Source organism: Athene cunicularia (genome assembly GCF_003259725.1).
Source record: "Athene cunicularia isolate RWA chromosome 4 unlocalized genomic scaffold, athCun1 chr4_part2, whole genome shotgun sequence".
Classification (NCBI taxonomy): domain Eukaryota; kingdom Metazoa; phylum Chordata; class Aves; order Strigiformes; family Strigidae; genus Athene; species Athene cunicularia.
This window is the reverse complement of record NW_020799099.1, coordinates 32224969-32250594: the sequence shown is the minus strand read 5'-3', so window position 1 is coordinate 32250594 and position 25626 is coordinate 32224969. Positions and strand designations below refer to the sequence as shown.

General features: G+C 41.7%; 1 protein-coding gene across 6 annotated transcripts in view; it reads right to left on the bottom strand.

Annotated features, from left to right (window-relative positions):
* Positions 1-25626, bottom strand: part of ARHGAP24 (Rho GTPase activating protein 24) — a 221006-nt gene that overhangs the window by 28742 nt on the left and 166638 nt on the right. For 5 of the 6 annotated variants that reach the window (XM_026847433.1, XM_026847434.1, XM_026847435.1 and 2 more), the window contains one exon: positions 4041-4163. In XM_026847433.1, the coding sequence (XP_026703234.1) occupies positions 4041-4163 (123 nt within the window). Of the gene's footprint in view, positions 1-32; positions 1114-4040; positions 4164-25626 lie in introns of those variants that run through there. The other variant, XM_026847437.1, reaches the window with a different exon arrangement.

The following is a 25626-nucleotide window of genomic DNA, read 5'->3' as shown; positions in this document are numbered from 1 at the left end:
CAAAGCAGAACACAACAACAGAATGGACCTACCTTTACGGAAACTAAAACACCGTTTAATTCTCCTATAAGTAGTTTTAGGAAGGAAAGGAGCTGCTGCTAAGGCACCTGGGCTGCGGACTCCAGCATTTCTGTCTTCAGGCATCATACAGGCCAGAGTCCCCACGTCCCTCCAAAGCTTTCCTTTACCAGCTGCATTTGGACGAAACACTATGACTGCTCATCGTCACTGACTGCTGACGAGTTTTTATAATAGTGTATTTTCCTCTGGAGCTAGGAGATTTGTGGTCTTCTAGATCTTGGGTAGGGCTGAAAGTAATTTTAATGTTCTCTTCCCTGCTTCAGTGTTGCTTTGGGAACAATTTCCTTCCGTCTCTATTTCCTTTCGTTTCTTTTATTTCCTGCAGCAAGACAACTGTTTATTATGTAATGTCACAACAAAAGAGTTTCAGCAAAAAGATGTATCTTGCATTCAAACAGAAGTGCCTGCACCGAGGGGGAGAAAAGACCTCTTCCTCCCAGCTGGAACAGGGGGTTGAGTGGCAGAGACTCCAATTCCACAGGAAAAGGTCAGTGCTTCACAGTGCGCAAGGGTAACGAGAAGAACAATGCCAAAAAAGCCACTGAAGAATCCTCCGGGATACGATACTCCTTGCTGGCTCCCTTTCTCTCTGCAATTGTGAAGCAAAAACAACAGCCCCTTCGTCTAAAAGGCTCTCTGTCCATAACAGAATCTTTTCAAAATGCTTTTTCTGTACTCAGCACCCTGTCTGATGTTCTCATGGGCTTCTTGCTTATTTTATTGCCTTCGGACTACGAGGAGCTCTCACGGGAAAGGCACGTCAGATGCAGCAACAGCGCATCTTTGCCGGCAGGATCCTGGGGAGCTGCTGAGAAATACGTGCCTCCACGCAGGGATGCTCAGCCTGCTTGGTCCCTCTGGTCCCACGCCTGGCAATGGCAGCCAAGGCTGCTGCTGCTGCCGCCTGCGCCAGCCCCTCGCACGCAGCAGGTGCAGGGGAAGGATGGAGAGGAAGGACGCAGCCGCTGCAACGCAGATTTGTCTGCTCCTCCGGGTGACTTTGAGTTGACTTCAGGTGGCTGTGGTGTGCGGCAGCTTGGAAAGTGAGCAGGCTGTGTCTGGCTCCCGCAGGAGGTGCCAGACCTTACACTGCTACTACCCCTGCTAAAATGCTCATGTGCTCCTTCTTCTCGCCTCCTCCCTCCCCCTTAGTTGCAAGCTCTGCAGTTAATGCTCAGGCCTTTCCCTCCTGTAAAAAATTGCCTTTTTAATCTAATCAGGAAAGGAATTTCATGTGCAAACAGGCATTGCATGCGCTGACTCATTTACATTTCTTTTCCCTTTCAGAATTTTTTCCAGTCACCTTATTCTTTTGGTGCAAAACCCAAGCTGTTTCTGATCACCTTAGCAGATTCCCACCTGCCCCCTCCCACCTCCTCTTTCTAGCACAGGTTAACAAATAACAATTTAATGATACGGTTAATCATTTACAGAGCTCCTTGCTCTGGTACCAGGAGTCCTTTCCCACTGCTAGACAAACTTTAAATATTACTGGCTCACCAAGACACATCCGTTGCATATGCACACACAGAGCTTGCTTACAATGCTTAAAGGAACCAGAAAATTCAAGTATGTCACTCAAAGTGCCCCTTGACTTGTATGCCATCAGGCTGTTGTGTACAGTACCATCTAGTACTGAAATTCAGGAAGATGGGGTTTTGATTAATTAGCTGCCTGAAATAATTTTGTGTTACAAGTAATTATTTGTTACTGGCTGGTCATCATCATGTGACTACAATTTTTCAGTATCTTGTTTACAGCTAATGTAATAGATAAAAAGATTTTTAACTCCGGTGGCTACAGCTCATCAAGTCAGGGGTTTAGACAACTTAAGCATGAAGTGCCCTTCTTTAGAAGGGTCAGACTGTTGCAGCAGCTGTAGCAACATCCACGTAGCAAGGAATAATAAAAATAGGAGTGTGTTTGGCCATACATAATTACAGGGCTTATTAAGACTTGTTAAGATAGCTCAGACTATCAACTTAAGTAGTGAGTAGTTAATTAAATGGGGGACATGCTAGAAACACAGTGCTTAATGGTGACACCTCCCATGACACTGCTTTTGCCTTGCTATTACGGTCAAATCTTCTCCATGAAGACTAAATCCAAAAGCACGTTCCATCTATTCTCATGTTTTCCAGGGAGTTAACTGTTTGCTTCCCAATAAAAATAATCCTGAGTCATTATATTTACTCAAGAAAACAGGGCAGTCTTCAGTGAGGTTCTTCCCTCAGTAACTGGCATTAAATGCTCCTACAACAATGATGGTGTCCAGAGAATTTTCATGATGGCTGGAAGGATTCCCAGCTGGAAGCTAGAAATAGCTCTTGCCCTATAAAAGCAAATGAGGGGATGGTGAAGAAAGCACAGGGTCAGGACTCGGGAGACTTGGTTTCTATTTGTAGCTCTGTGCATGGACTTGGGCTAGAAACAGAGCCAATGTTTAGCGATGGTGGCTGTGCCTCTGCGATAACGTATTTAAGAAGGAAAAACTGGGAGGAGGAGGCTTGTGAGGAGGTGTTACGAGAAGGACACCTGTGTGAACACTGAAGTCGGTGGAAGGAAGAAGGGGCAGAGGTGCTCCAGAGCAGACAGCGCCCCTGTATCCCGTGGTGAAACAGCAGGGCCGCCCCCCCTGCACCCGTGGAGGTCACCAGAGGAGCAGAGATCTGCCCGAGGCCTGGGGAGGACCCCCAAGGTCTCTGTGGGAAGAAGCAGCCCCTGCTGTTGTAGTCCGGCATTGGGAGGACTGGAACACATGGAGGTGACCCATGCCGGAGCATCTCGAGAAGAATGCATCCCATGAGGAAGACTCATGACAGAAAAGGTTTGTGGAGGACTGTCTCCCATGAGAGGGACGCCACATGGAGCAGGGGGAAGAATGCAGAAGAGTGCTTCCCCTCACCTTGGAGGAAGAAGCGGCAGACTGACTGTACCTCCATCCCCTGCCCCGCTGGAGGGAGGAGGTAGAGAGAAAGTAGAGATATCAGGAACAAAACTGAGCCCAGGGAAGAAGGGAGGGGTTGTGGAAGGTGGTTTTCTTTAAGATATGGTAAAGCTTCTCACCGTCCCATTGTGTCTATTAAGTGTTGCTGTTAGTGTTTTGAATTAATGTCCTCCTTTTCTTCCCCTAAGGAGCCTGTCTTTTGCCTGTGACCATAACGGGTGAGCAACCCCTCTCTGTCCTTATCTTGATTCCTGAGCCCTTCGAATAATTTTTCTCCTTCCCAGCGCTGGGGTGGAAAGGGGTGAGTGAATGGCTGCATGGTGCTCAATTGCCCTCTGGGCTCAAACCAGGACAAGACATTATCACCAGAATAATAATGATGAAAATGATGATAATAATTTGCAACCCATTCAACGTACGAGAGCTTTTTAAAACGACAGCTACACATTCAGCAATAAATTCTGATCCAGTACTACTGAAATTATTTGGTATGCTGATCAAAAGAAAAGGAACATTCTATACTGCTAGTGCCAATATTGTGAGGCTTATATTGCAGTGCATAGCTTTACAGAATACTATTACTAGTCCTAGTTGTCACTTGCATGGGAATCACTGACAGCTTCTTGTAACAGGCGTTTATGAAACACATGGATGGTTTTTTAGCTGGTAATCAAAGGAATTACCCTGTTTCTCCCGTCAGGAAAGCTGATTTCATAGAAGACCAATCTCCTGTGAAAGCTTCCCCCTTGCCTTGGCAATGCACTATCATGTGCTATCCTCATCAAGTGAAGTGGTTCCAGACAGTTTAAAGCCTTTTAACCGACCCCTCTGCATGAGAACATGCCTGATACCTGCATTGCAAGTGAAAACAAAGGGTTTACTCCACTTTTTTTGGAAAGATCTAGACCATTCTCCTCCACTTCAAAACTCTGGCTGTGACTGAGAGACGACAGCAGAACCCTTAAGTGTCTCTGAGTACCTAGGAGCCTTGCATGTTCTCTCACTGACTCACCTCCTCCAAATGGTGCCCATATAACCCTGCGAATGGATTTCACCCAATCCTCCATGTCACTCTGCGTGCTCGCCATAAGAAGGTACGTCTCATGATTAGCTGTCATCCGCTCCCGGTCTCCTCCTGCAAGAGAAGATAATTGCACTTAGCAACCCCTTTTGCTTTCCAGCCAAGTTCCTGCCAGACTGACTGCTGAAAGTAGTCATAGCGGCTCCATAGCAAGCAGACACGAATACTATGCAGTGCAGTGTTTATCACCAGACACGGCATGAAAAGAAGGTCCTGTAAGTACATTCCCCATCAGACAGCTAGAAGCTGTCATGCTTCCAAAAGGAAATGAGAGGATAAATGTCATCGGTAAACAAAAACAGCCCCGTGCCCTTCCAAGAACCACAGGGGCCTGCACTAATCTGTAACTTGATATACACACTGGAAATCTTGCAGCAGTTATTGTATCATGATGGAGAGAATAAATGGAGGGGGAGATAAATGTGCTTTGAACAAGTGGGGATGACTCCATTTTTATTTTCAGGAACACAATGTGTCACATTCATGGCAATGACATTTGGTATAGCCAAGTGTTGCTGTGAATCTCTAAGAAGAAGGCAGCCAACACTAGCAGCTGACAACCCCCTGCCTTGGATGGGTCTGATGAGGATTAGATTAAGAGGAAACACACTGCTTTATTATCCTTTATTTAAAGGATGAGCCAACACTAAGATGGTCAAAACCAGAACTTGGCTTGCCACAGCTCCAGGTTTTCACTTGTAGTACTGCTTCAACTCCATCCTAATGGGTACTGTGTTAGTCCAGGAGCACGTGGGGATTCAAACCACCTTTCCAGCACTGCAGAAGGAGCAAACCCTTCCAGAAAGACAGCACCAGACATTTTCAAGCCCTTTCACTGAGCCAAGGGCATGCATGTATACTTCACACACAAACACAAGGCACCCAGAATTCCTGCGAGTTCTGTGTTCATCTCTTTCCAGATTCTTCCATTCCTATTTTTGAATCTAGTCATATCTAAAGTAATATCTCTGTTCATTACTGCAGGAATACTGCTCCTGGGAGGTCTTCTGAAGAGTGCCATGCTCAGTGCTGGGCATCGGAACAGCTAGGTTTCTAAAGAGAAAGTTCTTAAGGGCTGGACAATCCAACCATGACTTCCTGGCACAACCATTCTGAATGAACCTACCCATACAGTCCACACTTTATAGAATGAGGACACACAACTATAAAAGGGACTTAAGTGAAACCTGGTGAACACAAAAGCCCAATTTTCCCAGACCTGGGCAAATTCTACTGAAGATTTAAGGTTTATATCATTTTTCAAAACTTAAATTTGAACTTGGAAGTAAAGAGAGACTCTGGTTTTCTACAGTCAAAATGCAGCCATTCACATACTGTATGTTCCCCAAAAAGGCATTCAAAGAAGCAGTGCAACAACCTTAAGTACAATACATTTTAGACACAGTTCAAAAGTCTGAAGAACACCACTTTCTTTTCTAAGACACAGTTAAATGGTGGGGATGAACCTATTTTAAGTGCCAACACTGGAGAAATACCAGGGTGAGCTAAACTGCACTGTATTTTCTTGGAATCTTTTATTAGCATTAAGAATGGGTCTTCCTTCTATTCTATGTTCCATCATTTTTACCTTTCAAGAAGCAGAAGATGAGGGTATGGGGAGCATGAAGCATTAGCAACCCAAATGGTGGCATTCAACCTGCCCAGCAGAAAGCACAGTCAGGCCCTGAAAATATACTCCGCACCTCTAGCTTTTACCTAGGCATCTTGACCAGAAGGAGGACAGATCTTTCTCACCCAAGCATGAAGAGTAGACATGATACTGTCTACAGTCTACTTAAACTGGCATATATTACATATCATCCAGAAGTCTCATCCTGAAAAGACCAAAAAATAGATACAAACTGAAAGCCCCAATATATTGTCATGGCTATTAAACATAATAGTAATAAATATAGTCTAAAGAAAAAACATGCAACACAGCTGCACCCTTTCTGTGGCTGATAGAAACTGAAAAAAAATTATTTATACTATCATACAGTACTGTAGCTTTTTTTTAAATGCATCAGGATCCTGTAAGATGCTGGAAAAAAAAAAAAAAAAGCGTTCATGCAAAATACATATCAGATATAGGAATAAAACAAGAGGTGACCTGATTTTCCTACTAAAGAGACAACAAAAAAGATGACATCCACAGCCCAGTGATAGTCCTCCTCCCAGGTATCTCTCAGATTGCTCCCTATTCTTTTAATAGCTGTGTATTTAAATTTAGCAGATTATGTGAGATTAACTCAGTTATCACGTTATGACAAATTGCAGGGTGTTCTCCAGATAAACTGCATTAATCCCAGCAGTCTAGATAGTTCATTTACAGCATGGACTCCAGAGCAGTACTCTAAACAACTAACTCAGGTAAACACCCACTCAGATAATACACAATTAATCTGTGTTTAATTTTGCAGAGAAGGAAAACATAACATTTGATTACATTATCTTTTGGTATGAGAAAGAAAAGCTTTCCTAACAAAAGGAGCTTCACAATTTTATAACAATTCTGGATCTGTCTACTTTGCAATTCAGCTCCTTCCTTTCACACCACAATATTTGACCTTGCAGGATTCTTCTACTTGTGCATTAATTTAGTTATTATTCCAGAACTGAAGCCCACTAAAAGATTTCTGGGGATACAATAGCATATGTTGGATTTGTCTTTTACTGAAAATGTTTTTAGTGGGATTATATTTTAAATACAAAATTAACAAGATCAGGGGCATAGACAAGCAGAAATTACCATGATTCAGGAAAAGAGTCATCCCAGGTAAGTAATATCAGATAAACAGAAACAGAATTAGAAGGCCCTGTCTGAATCTTCAATAGGTCCCCAGGACCCTTCTGAAAGATGCTGTTTAGAATCTCCACTTCACTATTTTTTTTCTCCTTATAGTATTATCATTATGATTATAATGAAGCATGAGCAGATCACAGTCTCCAAAAATCAGACATCTATTCATAACACAGATACCGGCATCAAGTTCGTCAATTTGAAAATGGTGCTCAGCATGAAGTCGATTATGGATTTGAATGCATCCTTATTCCTCTCCTCATAATGTATTTTACCTGTATTGTTGTATAGCTCCAGATTATGTCTCCTCAAATTTCCTTTCCTGTATTTGTAGTCCAAGTACAAGAAATGCCTAATCCTGGTGGTGTGGCCAGCTTGTGAATAGCCGACTCAAGGGGCTGGAACATAAACTCCAGTTTGTGGGTTTTTTCATCTTTTCCCACAGAATCATCAAGGTTAGAAAAGCCCTTGAAGCTCCTCCAGTCCAACCATGAACCTCACCCTGACCGTTCCCAACTCCACCAGATCCCTCAGCGCTGGGTCAGCCCGACTCTTCGACCCCTCCAGGGATGGGGACTCCCCCCCTGCCCTGGGCAGCCCATTCCAACGCCCAACAGCCCCTTCTGCACAGAAATCCTTCCTCGGAGCCAGTCTGACACTGCCCTGGTGCAGCTTGAGGCCATTCCCTCTTGTCCTATTGTTTGTATCCCCTTGTTATTTTGCAGGTGTCACAGAACTGCATGGAGCAGAACCCAGTCTATCTGACCAAAGCAGCTGACTCTGGCATGTTCAAGATGAAAAGCTGTTGTTTACACAACTGATGCATATATCCTGTTTCTTCTAGCCAAAAGTAATTGGATCTATTTCTCAACACTACAATGTAATATCATGTTTTCATTCCTGCAGCCCTAACCAATCCCTAATCTGTTTCATTTTCTTGGCAGTGTCAAAAAATTAATTCTTATTTATTGAAAAAAATCTACCCATAACATTCATTTAGAGTGGAAACAGTGAAATAGCACAATACCATGATGAATCTTCCACTTGGAAGGGGTCAGACTTCTCCCCCAGTCCCATTTGGCAGTAGGAATGACTCACAGGTTCCCAGGTGCTCCTCTCTGCCTCCTTTGGGGGCTCAGGAACCAGTAAATCCCAGCTGTTGCTGGGCCTCAAGATCAGGACAGCTTGTGACCACTCAGCCCCATGCTGGGTGCAGCTTTGTGCACCGAACCAGTGCTGCTTTAATACAAGTGAGATGAGGGATTTTAAGAAGTCTTAACAACAACTGGAAAAAAAAAACCAATTAAAATCCAGAGAGGCCAATCCCGCAGGGAGAAAGAAGGGGAACAGCCTCCGCTTGCTCATGCAGCGCCACACCACACACTCGGAAAAGCATGAAAAGGCAGTGACTGAATTTAAGGGTGATTTGTTTCCTGAAACACCAGTCTCAACAGCTCTCCTGCTTTTTATTGTCCATCAATTAAATGTGAATGCACAGACATTCTGCATTCAGCTGTGGGGGGCAGTCACGCAAGGTGTTTTTTAATTTGTAGTCTCCTCTTGCCTACCCAACATCTTTCTCTTACCTGAATGTGCCCAGGCTGAACTCTGAATGAAATATTTCCTTGTCCTTTCAAAAGCATCTTGGATTTCTTGCAAACAGTAGTTACAGCATTCTTGAGAATGGAATGCGAAGGGATTAAATTCATACCAACTGTTAAAAGAGAATTTTCTCACAGGAGGAACATCAAAAACTAGAATTAATCTGATTTTTCTGAGCTGAGAACATCATGGCCAACCTCAAAAGAATATTCACATACCAACAACAAAAAAAAAAAAAAAAAAAGAGGGACAATTTTGAAATGAAACAGTTCCCGAATCCCTTGTGCATTTCTCTTCACCAGTTTCTGAAACCCTCGCTCTCAGCTTGGGAACTGAAAGACAGTGAAAGACAAACTGGCATTACAACAGAACCCACCAGGTTTTCTTCAGAAACATCCTCCTGTTTGGATGCTTCACATTTGTTTCCTAAATTTTTAATTTCTCAGGAAAATGCTAAATAGTAACATTTTAGCCTCCTAATGTTTCAGATCAACACACTAAATGCACCTGATACAGTATTCAAATACGCTCCTGGCTACTTAGCACCTCACAAAAAAATCAAGCCCCCATACTTAAAGAAAGATTTAGAAACTGATATTCAGACATTAATTTCTGAAAATCTTGCCTAAAAAGTCCTTTGTCTTCTTTCTATTGCATCCTGTCTTCACTCTATTTTCTTAATTTTTTTAGCTTGTCTTTCAAATAGTTCTCATTGCTGTATGGTCTGGAATTCTCTTCCAGCTACTACTGTCCATCACCACGTTTCTGCATATGTGCACTGAGCAATGCTGCCGTCTTCTACCACATGACCCTATATCCCCTGAAGCCCCATAGTTGTACCAGCTTTTAAGGTAGAAGACCTGATCTTTGTACAACTGATATTTCATACAAATTTTTGCAGCTCAGAAATGTACACATCTGTGTTTTGCATAAATCTCCCAAGTGTAGCCCGATGTAGAAGTGCCATCTCCGTGTGCAATGAAGCAGGCACGCTCTTCTCCGTTCAGATGTCTAAGACTGTAATTTGCAGTTCCTGGTAGGACTCCAATTAGTATTTCTTCCCAAGCAAAACACCAATAATTATGATAAAATTCATTACTCTTGTTCTATGCTTTGTGTTCTTAATTTTTCCCCTATTCTGAAAATAAACTGCCCGTTGACACAATTAACCTATTTCTCTGTAAATGACCCACCTGCATTTCTTTCATCAACATTTATTTTACAGCATTTGTAATTCAGACTTTTTAATCCTAAATAGCAATTATCTCTGCAAGTTGTAGAGAATACTACTAGAATATCAGAAACCAAGACGACCACCTCATTTTAATTTTTTTTTCCTAATGAAACTCCTTGTTTAAGAACAAAACAGAAATTATGATCACCCAAACTTGATATTAAATCAACACTAACTACTGCTGCTTTAAGTATAGAAGTCTTCTGCTGGCCACTGCCTGTGCTCATGAACCCTGCGCATCCTGAGTCTGATGAAAACCACGTGTAGGTGTCTTTGAAGAATAATTCAGGTTCCTGCACTGAGGTGAGATGGGACAATTTGTCATTCAAACTGCCCATTAGACCAGTTTGAGCACTAAAACACTGTATGTTCCTACCAACTGAGCCAGTGGAAAAACCTAAATGCAAAAAAGCTTGGTCAGATCATAGGCTGAAATATTCGTACAGATACGTTGGTGGAAAAGAAATAAGGACAATGAATTTCTGCATATCAGCGGGGGACTTATTTCTGATGATGCAGCTATAACACAGAGTTTGCAGACAAGAGCTGGGGGGCTGGGTTGGGTTTGGGTTTTTCTGCTGTTTTGATTGTTTATAATACTTAAAAGCTTCTTTATTCTGCACATGCCTGGTATTGCTCCTGCACTTCCTGTGTAAAACTTTATCAAGAATTTACAGCACCCTCTTAGTTCAACTAGGATGAAAGAAGGAGAATATGGCCTAAGTTCAAGTCACTGCCACCTTTTTCTTTTACCACAAAATTAAGGTAGTGTGGAGAACCAGATTCTTAGGGATCATGCAAAAATTCACGTCAAAAAAACCCAACTCCCACTGTATGATTATCAGAGACAAATAATCTATATTTACAGTAGCTTCAGCATTACTTCTGAAATGACTGTTACAGAATATATGCTGTATCTTCTCATCGGAATAGACCTGCTCCGTGGAAGCTACACAGAACACTCTATTAACTCACATCTTTCATGGCACAGCTTGTCTAAAATATATCTATATCATGAAGGAGGAAAGATGTCCATGAACCAAAGATGTGATGTTGCACTTTGTGAAGCTGAAAATCAACCAGGGAGGTTGAGACCAAGGTAGGTGGAGGGAGAAGAGCTTGAACGTGGAATATAAAAGAGAGCACCCTGGAAAGGTCTCTAGTTAAGAGACATTATCAGAGTCATCAGTGATGGAAACACCAAAAGCCAGGGGAAACAAGAAACTAGCACTAAGCTATGCTGCACTGAAGAAATTAAAGGCTCCTTGCATGCTAAACAATCAAATCATAATACACCCAATTGTTTCAACTTTCACTGAGCTACCCAGATCATAGAATCATGGCATGGTTTTGGTTGGAAGGGACCTTAAACACCATATAGTTCCAACCCCTGCCACAGGCAGGGACACCATCCACTAGCCCAGGTTGCCCAAAGCCCCGTCCAACCTGGCCTTGAACCCTTCCAGGGAGGGGGCAGCCACAGCTTTTCTGGCTAGCCTGTGCCAGGGCCTCACCCCCCTCACAGGGAAGGATTCCTTCCCTGTATCTAATCTAAATCTGTTCTCTTTCACTTTAAAACCATTAGCCCATGTCCGATCTCTACACCCCTGATAAAAAGTCCCTCCCCAACTTCTCTGTGCCCCTTTAAGTACTGAAAGGTCACTAGAAGGTCCCCCCAGAGGCTTCTCTTGTTCAGTCTGAACACCCCAACTCTCTCAACCTGTCCTCATAAGGGAGGTGTTCCAGCCCCCCGAGCGTCTTTGTGGCCTCCTCTGGACCTGCTCAAGCACGTTCATGTCCTTCTTAAGTGGGGCGCCCCAGAGCTGGACACAGGACTCCAGGTGGGGTCTCATGAGAGCAGAGTAGAAGGGGAAAATCCCCTCCTTCGACCTGCTGGCCACACATCTCTGGATGAAGCCCAGGACACAGGTGGCTTTCTGGGCTGTGAGCACACATTGCTGGCTCACAGTCAGTTTTCCATCCACTGACACGCCCAGGTCCTTCTCTGCAGGGCTGCTCTCAATCTACTCATTGCCCGGCCTGTATTTGTGCTTGGGTTTGCGCTGACCCACGTGCGGGACCTTGCACTTGGCTTTGAGTTTCACAAGGTTTGTACCATCCCACCTCTCCAGCCTGTCCAGGTCCTTCTGGATGGCCCATCCCTTCCCTCCAGCGTGTCAACCACACCGTGCAGCTCGGTGCTGTCGGCAAACTTGCTGAGGGTACACTCGATCCCGCTGTCCATGTCGCCAGCAAAGCTGTTGAACAGCACTGGTCTCAACACTGACCCCTGAGGAACGCCAGTCATCAATTCTCTCCACTGGGACACTGAGCTGTGACTGCAACTCTGACTGTAACCAACCAGCCAGTGCCTTATCCACCGAGTGGCCCATCCATCAAATCCATGATTCTCCAGTTTAGAGACAAGGGTGTTCTGCAGGACAGTGTCAAATGCTTTTCACAAGTCCAGGTAGATGACATCCATTTGCTCTTCCCTTATCCACCAACACTGTAATGCTGTTGTAGAAGGCCACCAAATTGTCAGGCATGATTTGCCCTTCGTGAAGCCATGTTGGCTGTCACCAATCACCTCTTTATTTTCCATGCACCCTAGAATAGCTCCCAGGAGGATCCACTCCATGATCTCACAGAGGTGAGACTAACTGGCCTGTAGTTCCCTGGGTTGTCCTTTTTTCCCCTTTTTAAAAATGGGTGTAATGTTTCCCCTTTTCCAGTAGGTGGGAACTTCACTGGACTGCCACAACTTCTCAAATACGATGGATGGTGGCTTGGCCACTTCATCTGCCAGTTCCCTCAGGACCCACAGATGCATCTCATCAGGTCCCATGGACTTGTGCACCTTCATGTTCCACAGATGGTCTTGAACCTGATCTTCTGCAGTGGGAGGTTCTTCCTTCTCCCAGTCCCTGCCTTTGCCTTCTGCATCTTGGGTGGTGTGGCTGGAGCCCTTGCTGGTGAAGACTGAGGCAAAAAGGTTGTTGAGTACCTCAGCCTACTCCATATCCCAGGTGACCAGGTCTCCTGCTTCCTTCCAGAGAAGGCCCATGTTTTTCCATCTTCCTTTTATCACTGACATACTTATAGAAGCTTTTCTTGTTGCCCTTGACATCCCTGGCCAGATTTAATTCTATCAGGGCTTTAGCTTTCCCAACCTGATCCCTGACTGCTTGGACAATTTCTGTGTTGCTCTCAAGCTACCTGTCCTTACTTCCACCTTCTGTAGGCTTCCTATTAAATTGAATGTACAACCTGTCAACTCTTAGCTTTTCATTCAGATCCACAAAACCCACTGTCCAGCTTAAAATGAAAGAGATTTGGGCAATCGTGTATCTTAGCTCATTATTTGATGATTCCTGAGAGTTTATGATCTGCGTTTTGAAGACCTGTGTAACAAAACTGAGTGCAGAAACATGCTTCTAGGAAAAATACTTAAGCTAATAAATTAACTTGTTGTCACTACTGTAGCATTTCTTACTATCCCATCATAAGAGATGGTTTTTCACCATATGAAAGCTGAAACATTTCACTTACATATGAAAATAAAAAACAATTGAGACATATCAATAATTGAAATAAGGAACTTCTCATTGGTCCTGTTATTTAATATATGAGAAACCAGATTCAAAAGATCATAAAGGTACTAAGAGGAAACTCCTGTGTACTTTAAAAGTCATAACAGTATGAGGTAGAATAACGTTGGCTGTTTTTCCATGCATGTTTAAACAGATAAATCCATCTAGATGGCTGGATGTTATAACAGATGAGTAGCTACCATTAGAATTTAACTTCTAAGAATTTTCAAAAGGTGTTCCATAAAACTTGAATACCCTCTGTTGTTCTGTTAAAATCAGAGCAGGTAACAGATGCAATTAATGAATTATTCTGAGTTCCACTACAGAGCTGTATTACTTCTAAAGCCTTAATGACAAGTAATAGACTGGGTTGAGGAAGATATACAAATTACAGTTTCAATTCTTTTATCCAGGACTGTCCTGTTACATCCTCTGTTCTTCTCTGGCTCTATGCTGTTCTGTGTTCTGAAAGGAGACAGAGATGGCTGGAAGATACAGTTACCTCACCTATGTGTTTTAAATGACATACTATCATTGCTGAGAAACATCAGCTTTGAAATACAGAGTTATCAAACTCACCATTGTTTTACTACCAAACCATATCAGGTCCACTGTTTAGTTTCTCTCTTCACGAAGAACTAACACACTTTCCTAAAGAGGGAAATTAAGTAAGTGCAAACAAGTCAGTAATGAAGATACTGCTTTTTATGTACTTCAGTACAAGTATAATTTTCTGTTGCTAGTATCCAAGCCGACCTTTTGCATTAATAAACTTGAACAGCAGTTTTCTGCACTATTTTTGGGGGGCGTATTAGCTTTTTAACATAAAGGCCGAAGCCTAATGTAAGTGCTAAATGGCAAAAGACTGCTAACACAAGTGCATTCCCTGGTGGGCATTGTGCTCTATCACAATTTCCCCACTTTCAGAATGCCTGCAAGACAGCAGGGCTTTTTAAACAGAAAGAGTTTTCAAGAAGCTCTGAACCAGCTGTTGTTGGATACCTAAAATCAAGCTCTGTATAGGTAGCTTTCTTCTATCTATAATAGTGTAAAAATAAATAGCACAATAAAAGCATAAATCAGTTTCATATTTAAGCATTTTTCGTATGGCATAGCTACCAAGTCCTTCTGCTAACATCATAACTATTGCTTAAATACCTGAGCAAAAAACTGTGTTTGCTCATCAGCAGTTATAATCCATATAATATAATATAATCAAAATATATCTATTGTGTTAGAAAGATGTCATTAATTAGGAAAAGAGAGATGTGAATTCAAATCGTCCCTTGTACAACGTGAGAGGTCTCATTTTTTCGGAGCACTTAATCTTTTCAGGCATGTCTCATCCTTCTTCTCCCCTACTTTTGCTGCCCTTCCTTTATTCCTAGTTTGAAGTTCTGCTGTGCTTCAAACAGATTTCACAGTTATCCACCTCATCCTCAGACACAGATCCCAAGTGCTACTTATTTTGTAGAGTCTCTTCATCCTGCTCTTCCCTGTCACTAAAATGCTGGTGACGGCACAGTTAACTTCTGCATCTTGCCCTTCCCCATTGCCATTCCCACTTGACAAAAATCTCATCTCTCTTCTTGCTCAAGGCACACTGCCCAGAACATTTTGTTTACAGGTGGCATTAAAAGGCAATCAAACTGTGGACCGCATCACAGCCCCGCACTTCTCCAGCCCCTGAGCAGCAGCGTACATCACTGCCTGCCCAGTTAATCAGTACCACGTGGAAGTCGGAGGCACGTTTCTTTCTACACTGCTGTTGATAGTTTTCAGCTTTCCAGAATTTGTCAATGTCGTCAGCATCGCTGTGATATGAAATGCAGTCTGAACTGTCACTTTTGCTGTTCTATTGTTTAATTTTCAGCTGTTTTCAGAGTTGCTGGTAACATTTTCTACATCCATTAATAATTCCACTTTCTTATTTATGTCGAAGCTCTGTGAAACCACACAACAGCAAAAAAATATTTTTCTACCTTTTTTTTCAGCCATACTAACTGAGATGAAATCACATTCTTCTGCCTGTATAGTGAAGACTGGCAATGAACTCACAGGAGCTGATGGATTAGGGGGAAAAAAAAAGGTCAGATTTATAGTATGCAAGTTACACCTTTATAGAAAAGAAATTGCTTCAGTGCAGTTGGCTGCAGATATCCTAAACACACACACTCTAACGTGTGTTAGGCACTAACACGAAACTTAGCAAACATTCTAACAAAGGACATTACCTGGTCTTGACAGACTAACACACTTAGTGCAGGGAAGCAGAGAAATAATTTGGTGGATCCACAAAAGACACACTCAGTGTCACTTCTCAAGAAGGCTTCTCACTCCTTGTCTCTTGCAATGGAATCTCACATGGGTTTTTTTGGTAGGAAGATGGGGAAAATATAAATAAACAAAAAAACAGAGATTGGCCATAAGAATTCCACTTCTCTATATGTCCTTCATTACTACTAGGATTTGAGACACATACAATATTGATCTAGTTATAGAAAAAAATATCGCAGACCACACTCATCTATGTACAGTGCCACCACAGTGCCCTATTTTCAAAATTTCAACCTCAAAGAGCTTTCCTCTGAAATTGTAAGTTCAAGAAAGTAATTATAAAGCAGAGTCTTGTCTAATGCTATAAACTGTTAAAAAATACTGTGGTTTTTTAATTTAAAACTTGTACACACAGAAAATATAAAATCAAATTGTCAAGGCCTTTTTTTTTTTTTTTGACAAATAAAGTAGACTAAGTCCATCTTTGTGAGTTTTCTTTCTCCATTTTTCTGACATTGGTCCATAGTTTCCTGGGGACAGAGACAAAAGAGATTTGCTTTCTGAACTATAGCTTGTATGCTAACAGACAGCAGAACTTACTCATGACCTCCCAGGAGAAACAACATAGAGAAGAACATGGGTTTTTCAATGACCTCTGATGCTCAAATATTTTACTGTTTTACTTCTACTGCCTTCACATCAGACTATGTCACTTCTACATCTGGACTGCAATAACCAAGAGAGGAGTGGATTGCTGCAGCCAGGTCTCAGCTCTGTGGCACAGCATTTTACCCTGCCACTGACCATACAAGGCTGTATTTGATGCCTACAAGGTAGGTGATTTTAAGGAGGGATGCAGAAGACCTCCAGGCAAACAGACATTGATGAATCAGATACAAATGTCCTCAGCACCAAGCATTTCCACCAAGAAGACCTACTGTCTTTAATAAGAAGGCTTCACTACGCAACTGAAACCTTTTCAAATACTGTTATATGTATTTGTTAGAAATGGGGGAGTGCAGAACTACAGAAATGGCTCCACATTTCATGGTTTCATCTGCCCACTGGTTGCCATCTGACAGTTGCAATATTGCTGCAGTGCCTATAGTTTCTCAAATTTAACAGTTCTCACCCCCTGAAATTACTGTTTTACTTGGTCCTTCCAGTAACAGTTAAAATCTGTGGAAAAATATGGCTTGTCACATGACTTGCCAAGAGGGAATCAATATATTTATATAGCTGGGAAGGAGTGTGAGGGTCACATAATGTCAAACATTAGTGGTGGTGCAAGACTTAGTGGATGACTTCACTGTTACCTGTTGTAACAGATTTATTCTAAGAGAAAAACATAAATACAAATTATTATGACAAACTTATTTTCTCCATCCTGCATGACACACCTTAAAGAGAAATCACTGCACTACTGTCATTTGACTGTAAGCATGAAGTGTCTCAAGTTGGACAGCCAAAATGACCATCATGTTACTTGAAATTTGGCTGATTTCTAAGTCTATTTTAGAGAAAGTCTCTGCAAACATATATCCATCTCTTCTTCTAAGGAGAGAGGGGAAAGAGCTCCATGCATTTGCTGGTGTAGACACAGTCAACAATGTAGAAAGACACTTTAGAAGAAGCTGGTTGTGAGAGACTGTTTTAGCAAAAAACAGATCCTGGAGCTGTTACTGCTGAAGAGATGGCTGCCCTATGCTACCAAATGCTACCAAATGCTTTCTTTGCTTCTCAGGCTCACATCAAGAATTGCACTGAAATGCAAAGACTCAACTTGAAATGGATTATTTTGAAAGGTCAGTTCCACAGCACATATTTGTATGGCATTTGACCTAGCAGGAAATTAAAACTTCTGATGATTTTAAGTAAGGAAGGATCAATACCTGAATGGAAGTCCTCAAGCATAAATTCACTCAGGGACTGGGAAGATTTACCTATGCACATTGGCATGTGAACCTGAGGCTGCAAAGCTAGCACGCCAAGATGCCAGACCTAGGTTGTCCTCAAAGTCTAACAAGAACAACATTCAAAGCATGTGCTCACTTCACCTCTCAACATCTGCTCATTAAGATCTCTGTTCCTCATGAATATGAAATGTCCTGAGCCTTCAGCAGGCACAAATTGAGATGATCTTTTATCAGTCTAAACATGCTCCTGTGTGCATAACACAAGGGGGAGGAATTCATTCAGTACAAAACCAAAGTTGAACAGCTAAATTCTTGTGATATTTCTTCAGAAAGAGGTCAGCCAAAAAGAGGAGCTTTGGTCAGGAGGCAACCATCTGGTATCCCTGGACAACAAATTGTGGCTACACCGTAATTTCAGTCAGTCTTTTAAATTCTCAATGAATACAATGGCCTGTGACCAGTGCTGCTTACAGACGAGAAGACAATGCTATTGCTTATTAATTTTCATGTAATAAAACTGATCTGCCAAACACAGAAAATGTTGTATTTTTTCTAGTTTTACAGACAATTATTTTGTAAACAGACACAAAAGATACTGTGCTTCTAACAGCTTCCAAGAAAAGCAGTTTCCCTTCTCCAACAGGAGCTGACCAATCTCTCCCAACTTCTGGACATGATGCTTTCCACTCTGCACTGAATTACACCCAAACATACAAATACTTCATTTCTTCAGAAAGCAAACAGTTATTTCAGCTCATATCGGACTTCAAATTTAATCACAGATAAAAATAATAGCTCTTTATGGCATAGATACAAAAAAAGCTGCAACTGAGCAAGTATGCATTATGCATACACCTCATTTCATTGTAACATCACTTACTCAATAGTGCAAAGTCATATTTTAGCAGTTTAGAAAATAAATCAAGAATATGTTACTCAATAAAATGTGGGCTAATGCAGAAGACAATTACCTAATAAAGAGTTAAGTCTCAGCATAAGAAATCTTGCTTATCTAAAGTAGCAGGAGATTTTAGTCATCAGTTTGGGACATTTGTTACACAGCTCATCTGAAATCAACCATCTCCAGGAACACTGTGTCTCTTAGCACCATTTTGGGATATCAGTTCAGTATTAATTCAGACAGAAGTGTGCCACTTAATGAATTATCAGCTCAACTCTCAGTCCTTTAAATGACTCTGAAATTTCTAATTGAAGTGCAGCCTTCCTCAGGAAAGAGCACAGCGCTTAGTGTCTTGTAAATCTCCACACCATGCAATAAAGCACATACCTCATTTCAGCTTTGTTTTGTTACATATATGCCATGGATACATGTTGATAATATGGTCCACATTTCTCCTTCTTATTCATGAGCACAGAATGATCCCAGAGTGCATTTACTGCGAAGTGGGGTAGGTCTATACTTTTGCCTTGACAGCTGGAGCCTATATACCATAGGATGTCTTTTTCTGACGTAGATCACTTGGGTCTCATTTCTGGCAGTGTACGCTAACAGAAAGTACTTGCAAGGAGAAACCCAGTATATTTTGAAGTATTGCTTTTTAAAGGACATTGTATGGGATGAAATACTAATTTGGTTCACAGTAGAGAAAAAGATCTAAAATAGGTAATATACGCACATTTTCACAGATAGATCTTGTACAAAGAAAAGATTGTCTTGTGCCTACTTGCCATTTTTTTGAAACACTGGAAGAGGACCACCGATGAGGTGAGACTCCTGCCAGCAACAGATCTGTCTCTGACAGCTGGAGATGGCCCCCTCCTTCCCTCAACGCTTACACTTGGTCAACTTCCCACACAGAAGAAATCCACAGAAACCCCGACATACATAACGAACTCAAAACCTGTTTGGCAGCAGCATGCACAACATGGGGAACACTCATCACAGGTCTATTCCCTCTTAAGGGGAAGTACCAGGAACTCTCCAGTCCCAAGAAATTAAACAACACTTGAGGACTGATGCCATCTGTATGAACAAGGGAACAGCAGACATCCGTGCCCTTCATTAGGCAGGTGTGGCAAGGGGGAATAATATTATGCATAATAGTAGCACTTCAGCCTAAACGGAGATTGTTTACTGTTTCTTATGTCTTCTCATGCACAAGTATGTCACTGGGCTAATCCGAGAGCCTATCAAAGATTTTAGGCTCAGTTAGTCATAGGTTTAAGTGGTTTCAGGGGCACTGTGAACCAATGGAGCTTCAACTCCTCGTACCCAGATCCTTATTCCATCTGAGAACAACTCACAGATGTGCTCCTATAACGCACTTTAAGAAAGCAGGCGGATAGTTAAATCTGAACTAGTCACCATACACTCTTTTTACGGAAAGGAAGAAGAACTCCCAAAGGGTGATTCATCTGAGCTATCTTTGGAGCCGCTTCTAGCATGAGATGAATTATGCTATGGAGATACGACTTCTCTTCTGAGCAGTGACTGCAGGCACATTCGCAATGGCTTTCTTTGTGAGTTTATGGACACGTGGGTGTGTCTGTGCACTTGCGTGCTTTAAGGGCCCATTTCTACATGCGAATGTTAGCCTTCTTGGCACTGCACACCAACTTTTAGACACGCACAGGTATATATGATTGTGAGGACTCAAAGGATTATTATCATTTCTTAAATGGCTGGCAGTTGAAAACATACCCCTGACGTATCTACATTTACTTATTTTAAAATATCAGTAAATGTACAAAGTAAATACTCCGTAATTAAGCAGAAAAAGTTATTCAAGACACTTGCTTTTCCTACTAGGAAAGAAAAACTTCATATAATAAAGTCATGACAGTGCATTACAAACATGAGAGGTAACCAGTAGGCATTTCTGATTTTGGCACATGGTTTCTGGCAGATTTCTGTGCATTGGTGGAAGGACTCAAACTCTGCCAATTAGAAAGATGACAAAAATCCATCAGTGACAACCTGGACACCAACAGTGTATTAGCCAACAAAGCCACACACTCAGCAGACACTGGCTAATATTAATGACAGCATTTATCTTTCATGTAATCAGTGATCCTCTCAAGAAGCACAAAGCCTGAACCAGGAAAGTTACAAGCTTGGGATAAAGACCTGATGATGACATTCAAATACTTGTTGCTAACAAAACAGGAGAGAGGAATTTAACTGCTGCTGGTTCCTTTGAAGAATTCACTGGTCATAACCACCACATGCACTGTAAACTGAGGCCTCTATATAGAAGATGGTACAACCTTCTGATGTCTTCAGAGAATAACAGAAGAAAATGCCAGTGTTAGTTGGAAGTTAGCCAAAAAGATTTCACTGAAGTTTTTTAGCTATGTTGAAAGCTACAAAATTACTGAATAGTAAGTTATGTTCTTTTGATGGATTCTCTAAAATTTTGTCTTATGCTTACGCTAAGTTTATAAATTCATTAAAACTCATTCACTGACAGGTTACTATTCACTAAGGATGTTATTTCCACATGGAAGGTATGAAATATTCTTTTGTTATGTGTGCTGAAGACCAACATAGCAAGCAACTGTCCCTAAACCATGCAGCATCTATGGCAGAAGATATTTTTATAAGAACAGGAATAAAAATTGTAAGATATAATAATATCATATATATAATAATATATATAACATAAGAATAAGAGCTAAATATTTGCCAGTAAGATGACTAAATTAATCACCAAGACCTCCAATTCCAAATATAGTGGGAACTGCAGGATCCCATATTACGCCGTGCATGGAAGTTGCCAGAACCTGAGCAATTTTTTGGAAAGGTGACTGGTATTTTAGAAAGACTCTCAGTATCAGTGGCACAGCTTGAACTGGCAAGCATCAGAAAGCTTGTGAGAGAGCTGTCTCTTGGGAGGTTTCCCATAATCTCTAAAAATTTAGTTTTCTGCCAGGGACACAAACTCTCTGATACTTATGCAAGCTGAACTGCTGAGCCCTTCTGGAGTCTGCTGAGGTGCTCACTATGGGGAGAGAGGGAGGCTGTCCTCAAGAGCAGGGTGTTTTTAATGGCACACCCAACCTAGGGGCACAGCTGCACTCCCAAGAGCTGAGCAGAAATCCCAGGTAAGCCTGACACAGCACTTTAAAATTATTTCTCCATGTATTTTATGGTATAGCTAGGAGCTTCCAGATAAAGAGAAGTTCTCTGTCATCATGAAAGCTGAGTCACTTCTCCCATGTGTCACAGAAGAGCCTCAGACTTTACTGGATGCTGTTGTCAATCTATCAGACACAACACGATTAGTTCCCAGTTTGAAATAATTTTGTCCCTTGCAGCTTTCTCTCTAAAGTGAAGCATTCCGCTTAGCATTGTTTTATGTGTTCACACAGAGCTAAACTGTAAGTTTGCTACCTAGCCCAAAGCCAACAACGGCAGGCAGTACTAACTGTCTTTGGGCAGTCTGTGGGAAGAGCTGCAGTTTGGGGGTCCCCCTGCTCCTACATGGAGATTTGAGTGCAATCAGTCTCACTGAACCCTTCTCTGAAGAGCTGCTCAGCCTGTGCCGGGAGATACAGGAGGAGGTACCAGTGTCTGCTTAGGTTTTTAAATAAAAAATGAAAGTGAGCAAATATAAACACTCGAAAGACAATGTTTAGATGTGACCCAACCACGTGTTGCACTTGCAGCGCAATTTTCACTTCTTTTCAAAGAATTAATCTTCAAAACATCTCTATGGTTAGAGACAGGACATAATCTTTAGGTTATGAATAAAATAATAAAAGCACCTGAAAAATAAATTAAAGTTCAAAGCTTTACAGAAAAAAAAAATAAATAAATCGTACAGCTCTGGAAAAAGCAGCACTACCTAATCTCTACGGCTATATTTCCTTTGCAAGCACACTTCCCCTGTTACTTCTGGAACCATGAAGAAAATAAACTGGATACAAAGTGCTTTGAATGTTCAGGTTTTTAAGCAAATTCTCTGGAACTGTGTTCTCTTTGTTTCTTTCTGTAAGTATTCTACTGTCAAAACATTTACTGATAATAGGGTGAACAGGAACACAATTCCATCACATGCTGCATTTTGAAGTTTTACGCACAAACATTCACAAAAGACTACAGGGTAACTCTTTATTCCCTAATGAAATCTCACAAAGAAAAGAAAAGCCCAAGTTGATTATGGCTGATTAAATAAGGGAAGAGACTAAAATTTACAACAACTTCATTTTTGCAGATCCATGTAAGAAATCTTCTTGCTATGGAGAGATGGTCAATATCCAGTTAATCTCACCGTGTTCCTTATATATTAAATACATCAGCTGATGCCCAGCATTATGAATAGCTCTGTGAGTACCCACCACTGGAGAGAATAATGCTTAACTGTCCCGTAGCTGGGGTTTTTTTTTGTTTTTTTTTTTTTTCTGAGCAGAATATACTTGTGCAAAATAAATTGCACAAGAAGCAAGCTGAATGACCAAAGGGCACCCTGCTAAAAAGACAAGAAAGCACATTACTCCACATCTGTCCAGAGATGCTACAGTACCCACAGATGGAGAAAGGAGTGACCTGGCAATGGGAGGAAGCAATTCAAATGAGGCTAAAAATCCGCACCCGGGAAGCTGGGTACGTAATACAAGAACCTGGCTGTACTGAGATCTGTGCTGGCTCTGGCCAGCCTGCTAGTCACACCTGAGTGAGCCAAGTCAAATCTCACCTGGGTAAACTACATGACTCTTCAGGAACGACACTTAAGAAAAAGTCCTTCGTGTATACGTGCTAGTCAGCCTATAAGAAATGCTGTGCTGCCCTGTTGTAGGATGGAATTTCTGTCTGAGCCAGCTGTGGCAGGGGAGTTTGGTTTCTGCCACAATTTCTCTCTCTTCACAGTCTCTGATTAGATTCACTTTTCATGCAGGATCACTCCTGCATGAATTAGGTTTTAGCCCTTGGCCAGAGACTTCTGAGAGGGAAAATGGCCTGTTCAATATTCAGATTCACCTGTTCTATAACTGGTATATGCAGAGGAAATAAACTTAATTTACACAAAAGAACTTACTGGTTTCTCCTCCAGTGAAAGACTATTGATGCCTTGGAAAGGCATCTAGCAGCAGCAATCTGCAAATCTTCCTTCTCGGGGGGCCGGACTATCACAGAAATAACTTTTGTTCCAGCTGACAGTATGCTGACAGATCAGCAAATGGATTAACACAGTCCAAAGGCCCATAGATCCAGCCCTGTACCCCAGTGACCAGGTTGCTCCTTTTCTCCACTAGCCAGTTACTGCAATAGTTATTCTGTGCATTCCTGAATCACCACATAGATTTTCCAATAGTCAGGCACAGGAGAGGAGAGAGAACGACCTCTTGTTTTCCACAGTCCCATAGCTCTTTGCTACTGACCTACCCAGGAATCTCGGAGAAGCCATGCCGTTTTCCTGAGCTTCAGATACTCTGGTAGAAAAATGGGGACAGATGCCTGTGTCTTACTCTGCTCATTATTTTGAGATGAAACAGTCTGTTTAAATGCTGATAAAATAATTGAGACAACATCCCTTGGAAGAGAAAATTAAAAAGGCAGCAAGATCTGAGGGGAGAGTATAGGTTAATTCAAAACTATGGTGGAAATATAATGATACAATTAGAGTGGTAAATAAATCTAGAGGTAATGAATCACCATATTAAACTAAATGTCACTATTCATTCTCACTGTGTAGGCATAGTTCTCACAAGAATGCCTTAAATAACTCTAATGAACTCAAACACATCAAGATGGCAATTTAAAAAACTAACAGCAAAGTCTACCATCCAGGGCTACTAATAAGATTTCTGCAGTTTAATAGCTTTTCTCCCTAAAGTAGATTTTACTTTGCCATGTAACTAAGCTCACAGATCTCTGCTCTCAACTGTCTAGGGCAACTTTCATGACTGTACGAAAATACACACCACGCTCCTGCATCTGGGAGACAGATCTGTCACCACTGAAAGGTTCATTCTTTCAGTAACTGATTCTAGCAAGACTCAGGTATGATGTCCCACACCTCTTCTCTAGTGTGCAGTGATAAAACAAAGTTGCTCATCTACACACAAATGTGTGAATAGAAATGAACCCTGTTTGTGGGGTGAAATCCCAACAGACCCATCTAGGCATCGAAACTTGAGGCTTCCAAAGCAAAGATTCCCAGAAATAAGGAAAAGCCTCCTATCTCATGGTGCTCTTAAAGCCTAGGTCCTCATGCAAAAAATCAAACTCAGCTAAAACAGGGAACAATATTGACATGTTTAGAAGAGGTTTTTAGCTACAACACAAAATAGATTTTATTTGAATCCAAACAACATGTTGGAGGAGATGCATTCTCAAGGGCAATTTATCTTTTTGTGTCATTTATAGACATCAAGTGACCAGGCATGAGAAGGTTCCATTGGTGATAAGGCTACAAGGCATCCTGAGACACAGCTGGGAAGAACGGTAAGCTTGGGGGTCTCCCCTGGACTTATCAAGTCTCTAGTCCAGCACATCTTGGGGCGCTCAGCTTTCATGTCAGCTAGCACATAACTGACCTTGTTTGCAATCCTCTGCTGCAAGCAAAGGGCTGGCTCTGTTTACAGCACAAAAAGAGTCCTAAACCTCTGCCAAATGTTAGACCATGAGAAAATAAACCACAGGTCCTCAAACTTGTTTTAATTCAGCATTTACATACAGTGTGATGGAGTAGAAGAAAAAATGTTCATGAAATACCATTAACTTGCTACAGTTCAATTTGCAAATAGCTTAATGCTTAAAAAACCAGACTGACCAATTAACACTTCAGTAAGAAGCTAAGAAAACAGTTAGGGCTTATCAAACAACATTAATCTAGTGTCAGATAAACATAATCCAAGTCTCATTTCACCTTCCATTTAACTTTTTATTTTCTCCCTTTTTCTGTGTGCTTTAGTGTCTCAAGCCATAAAGCCCTGATCCTTCATTCCTGCTTTTCTTTCATCCATCATCCTGCCTTGTTTTACTTCTCAGGAGTAGGTCCACACCATATACACTCACAGGGATGATCTGTGAAATCCACCGGTGGACTTTCTGAAATGTATGGGAATATGAATAGCTAATCTCAAAGCTGTTTTCTCATCAAATGCCTCCATTTGTGTATCTACTCGAGAC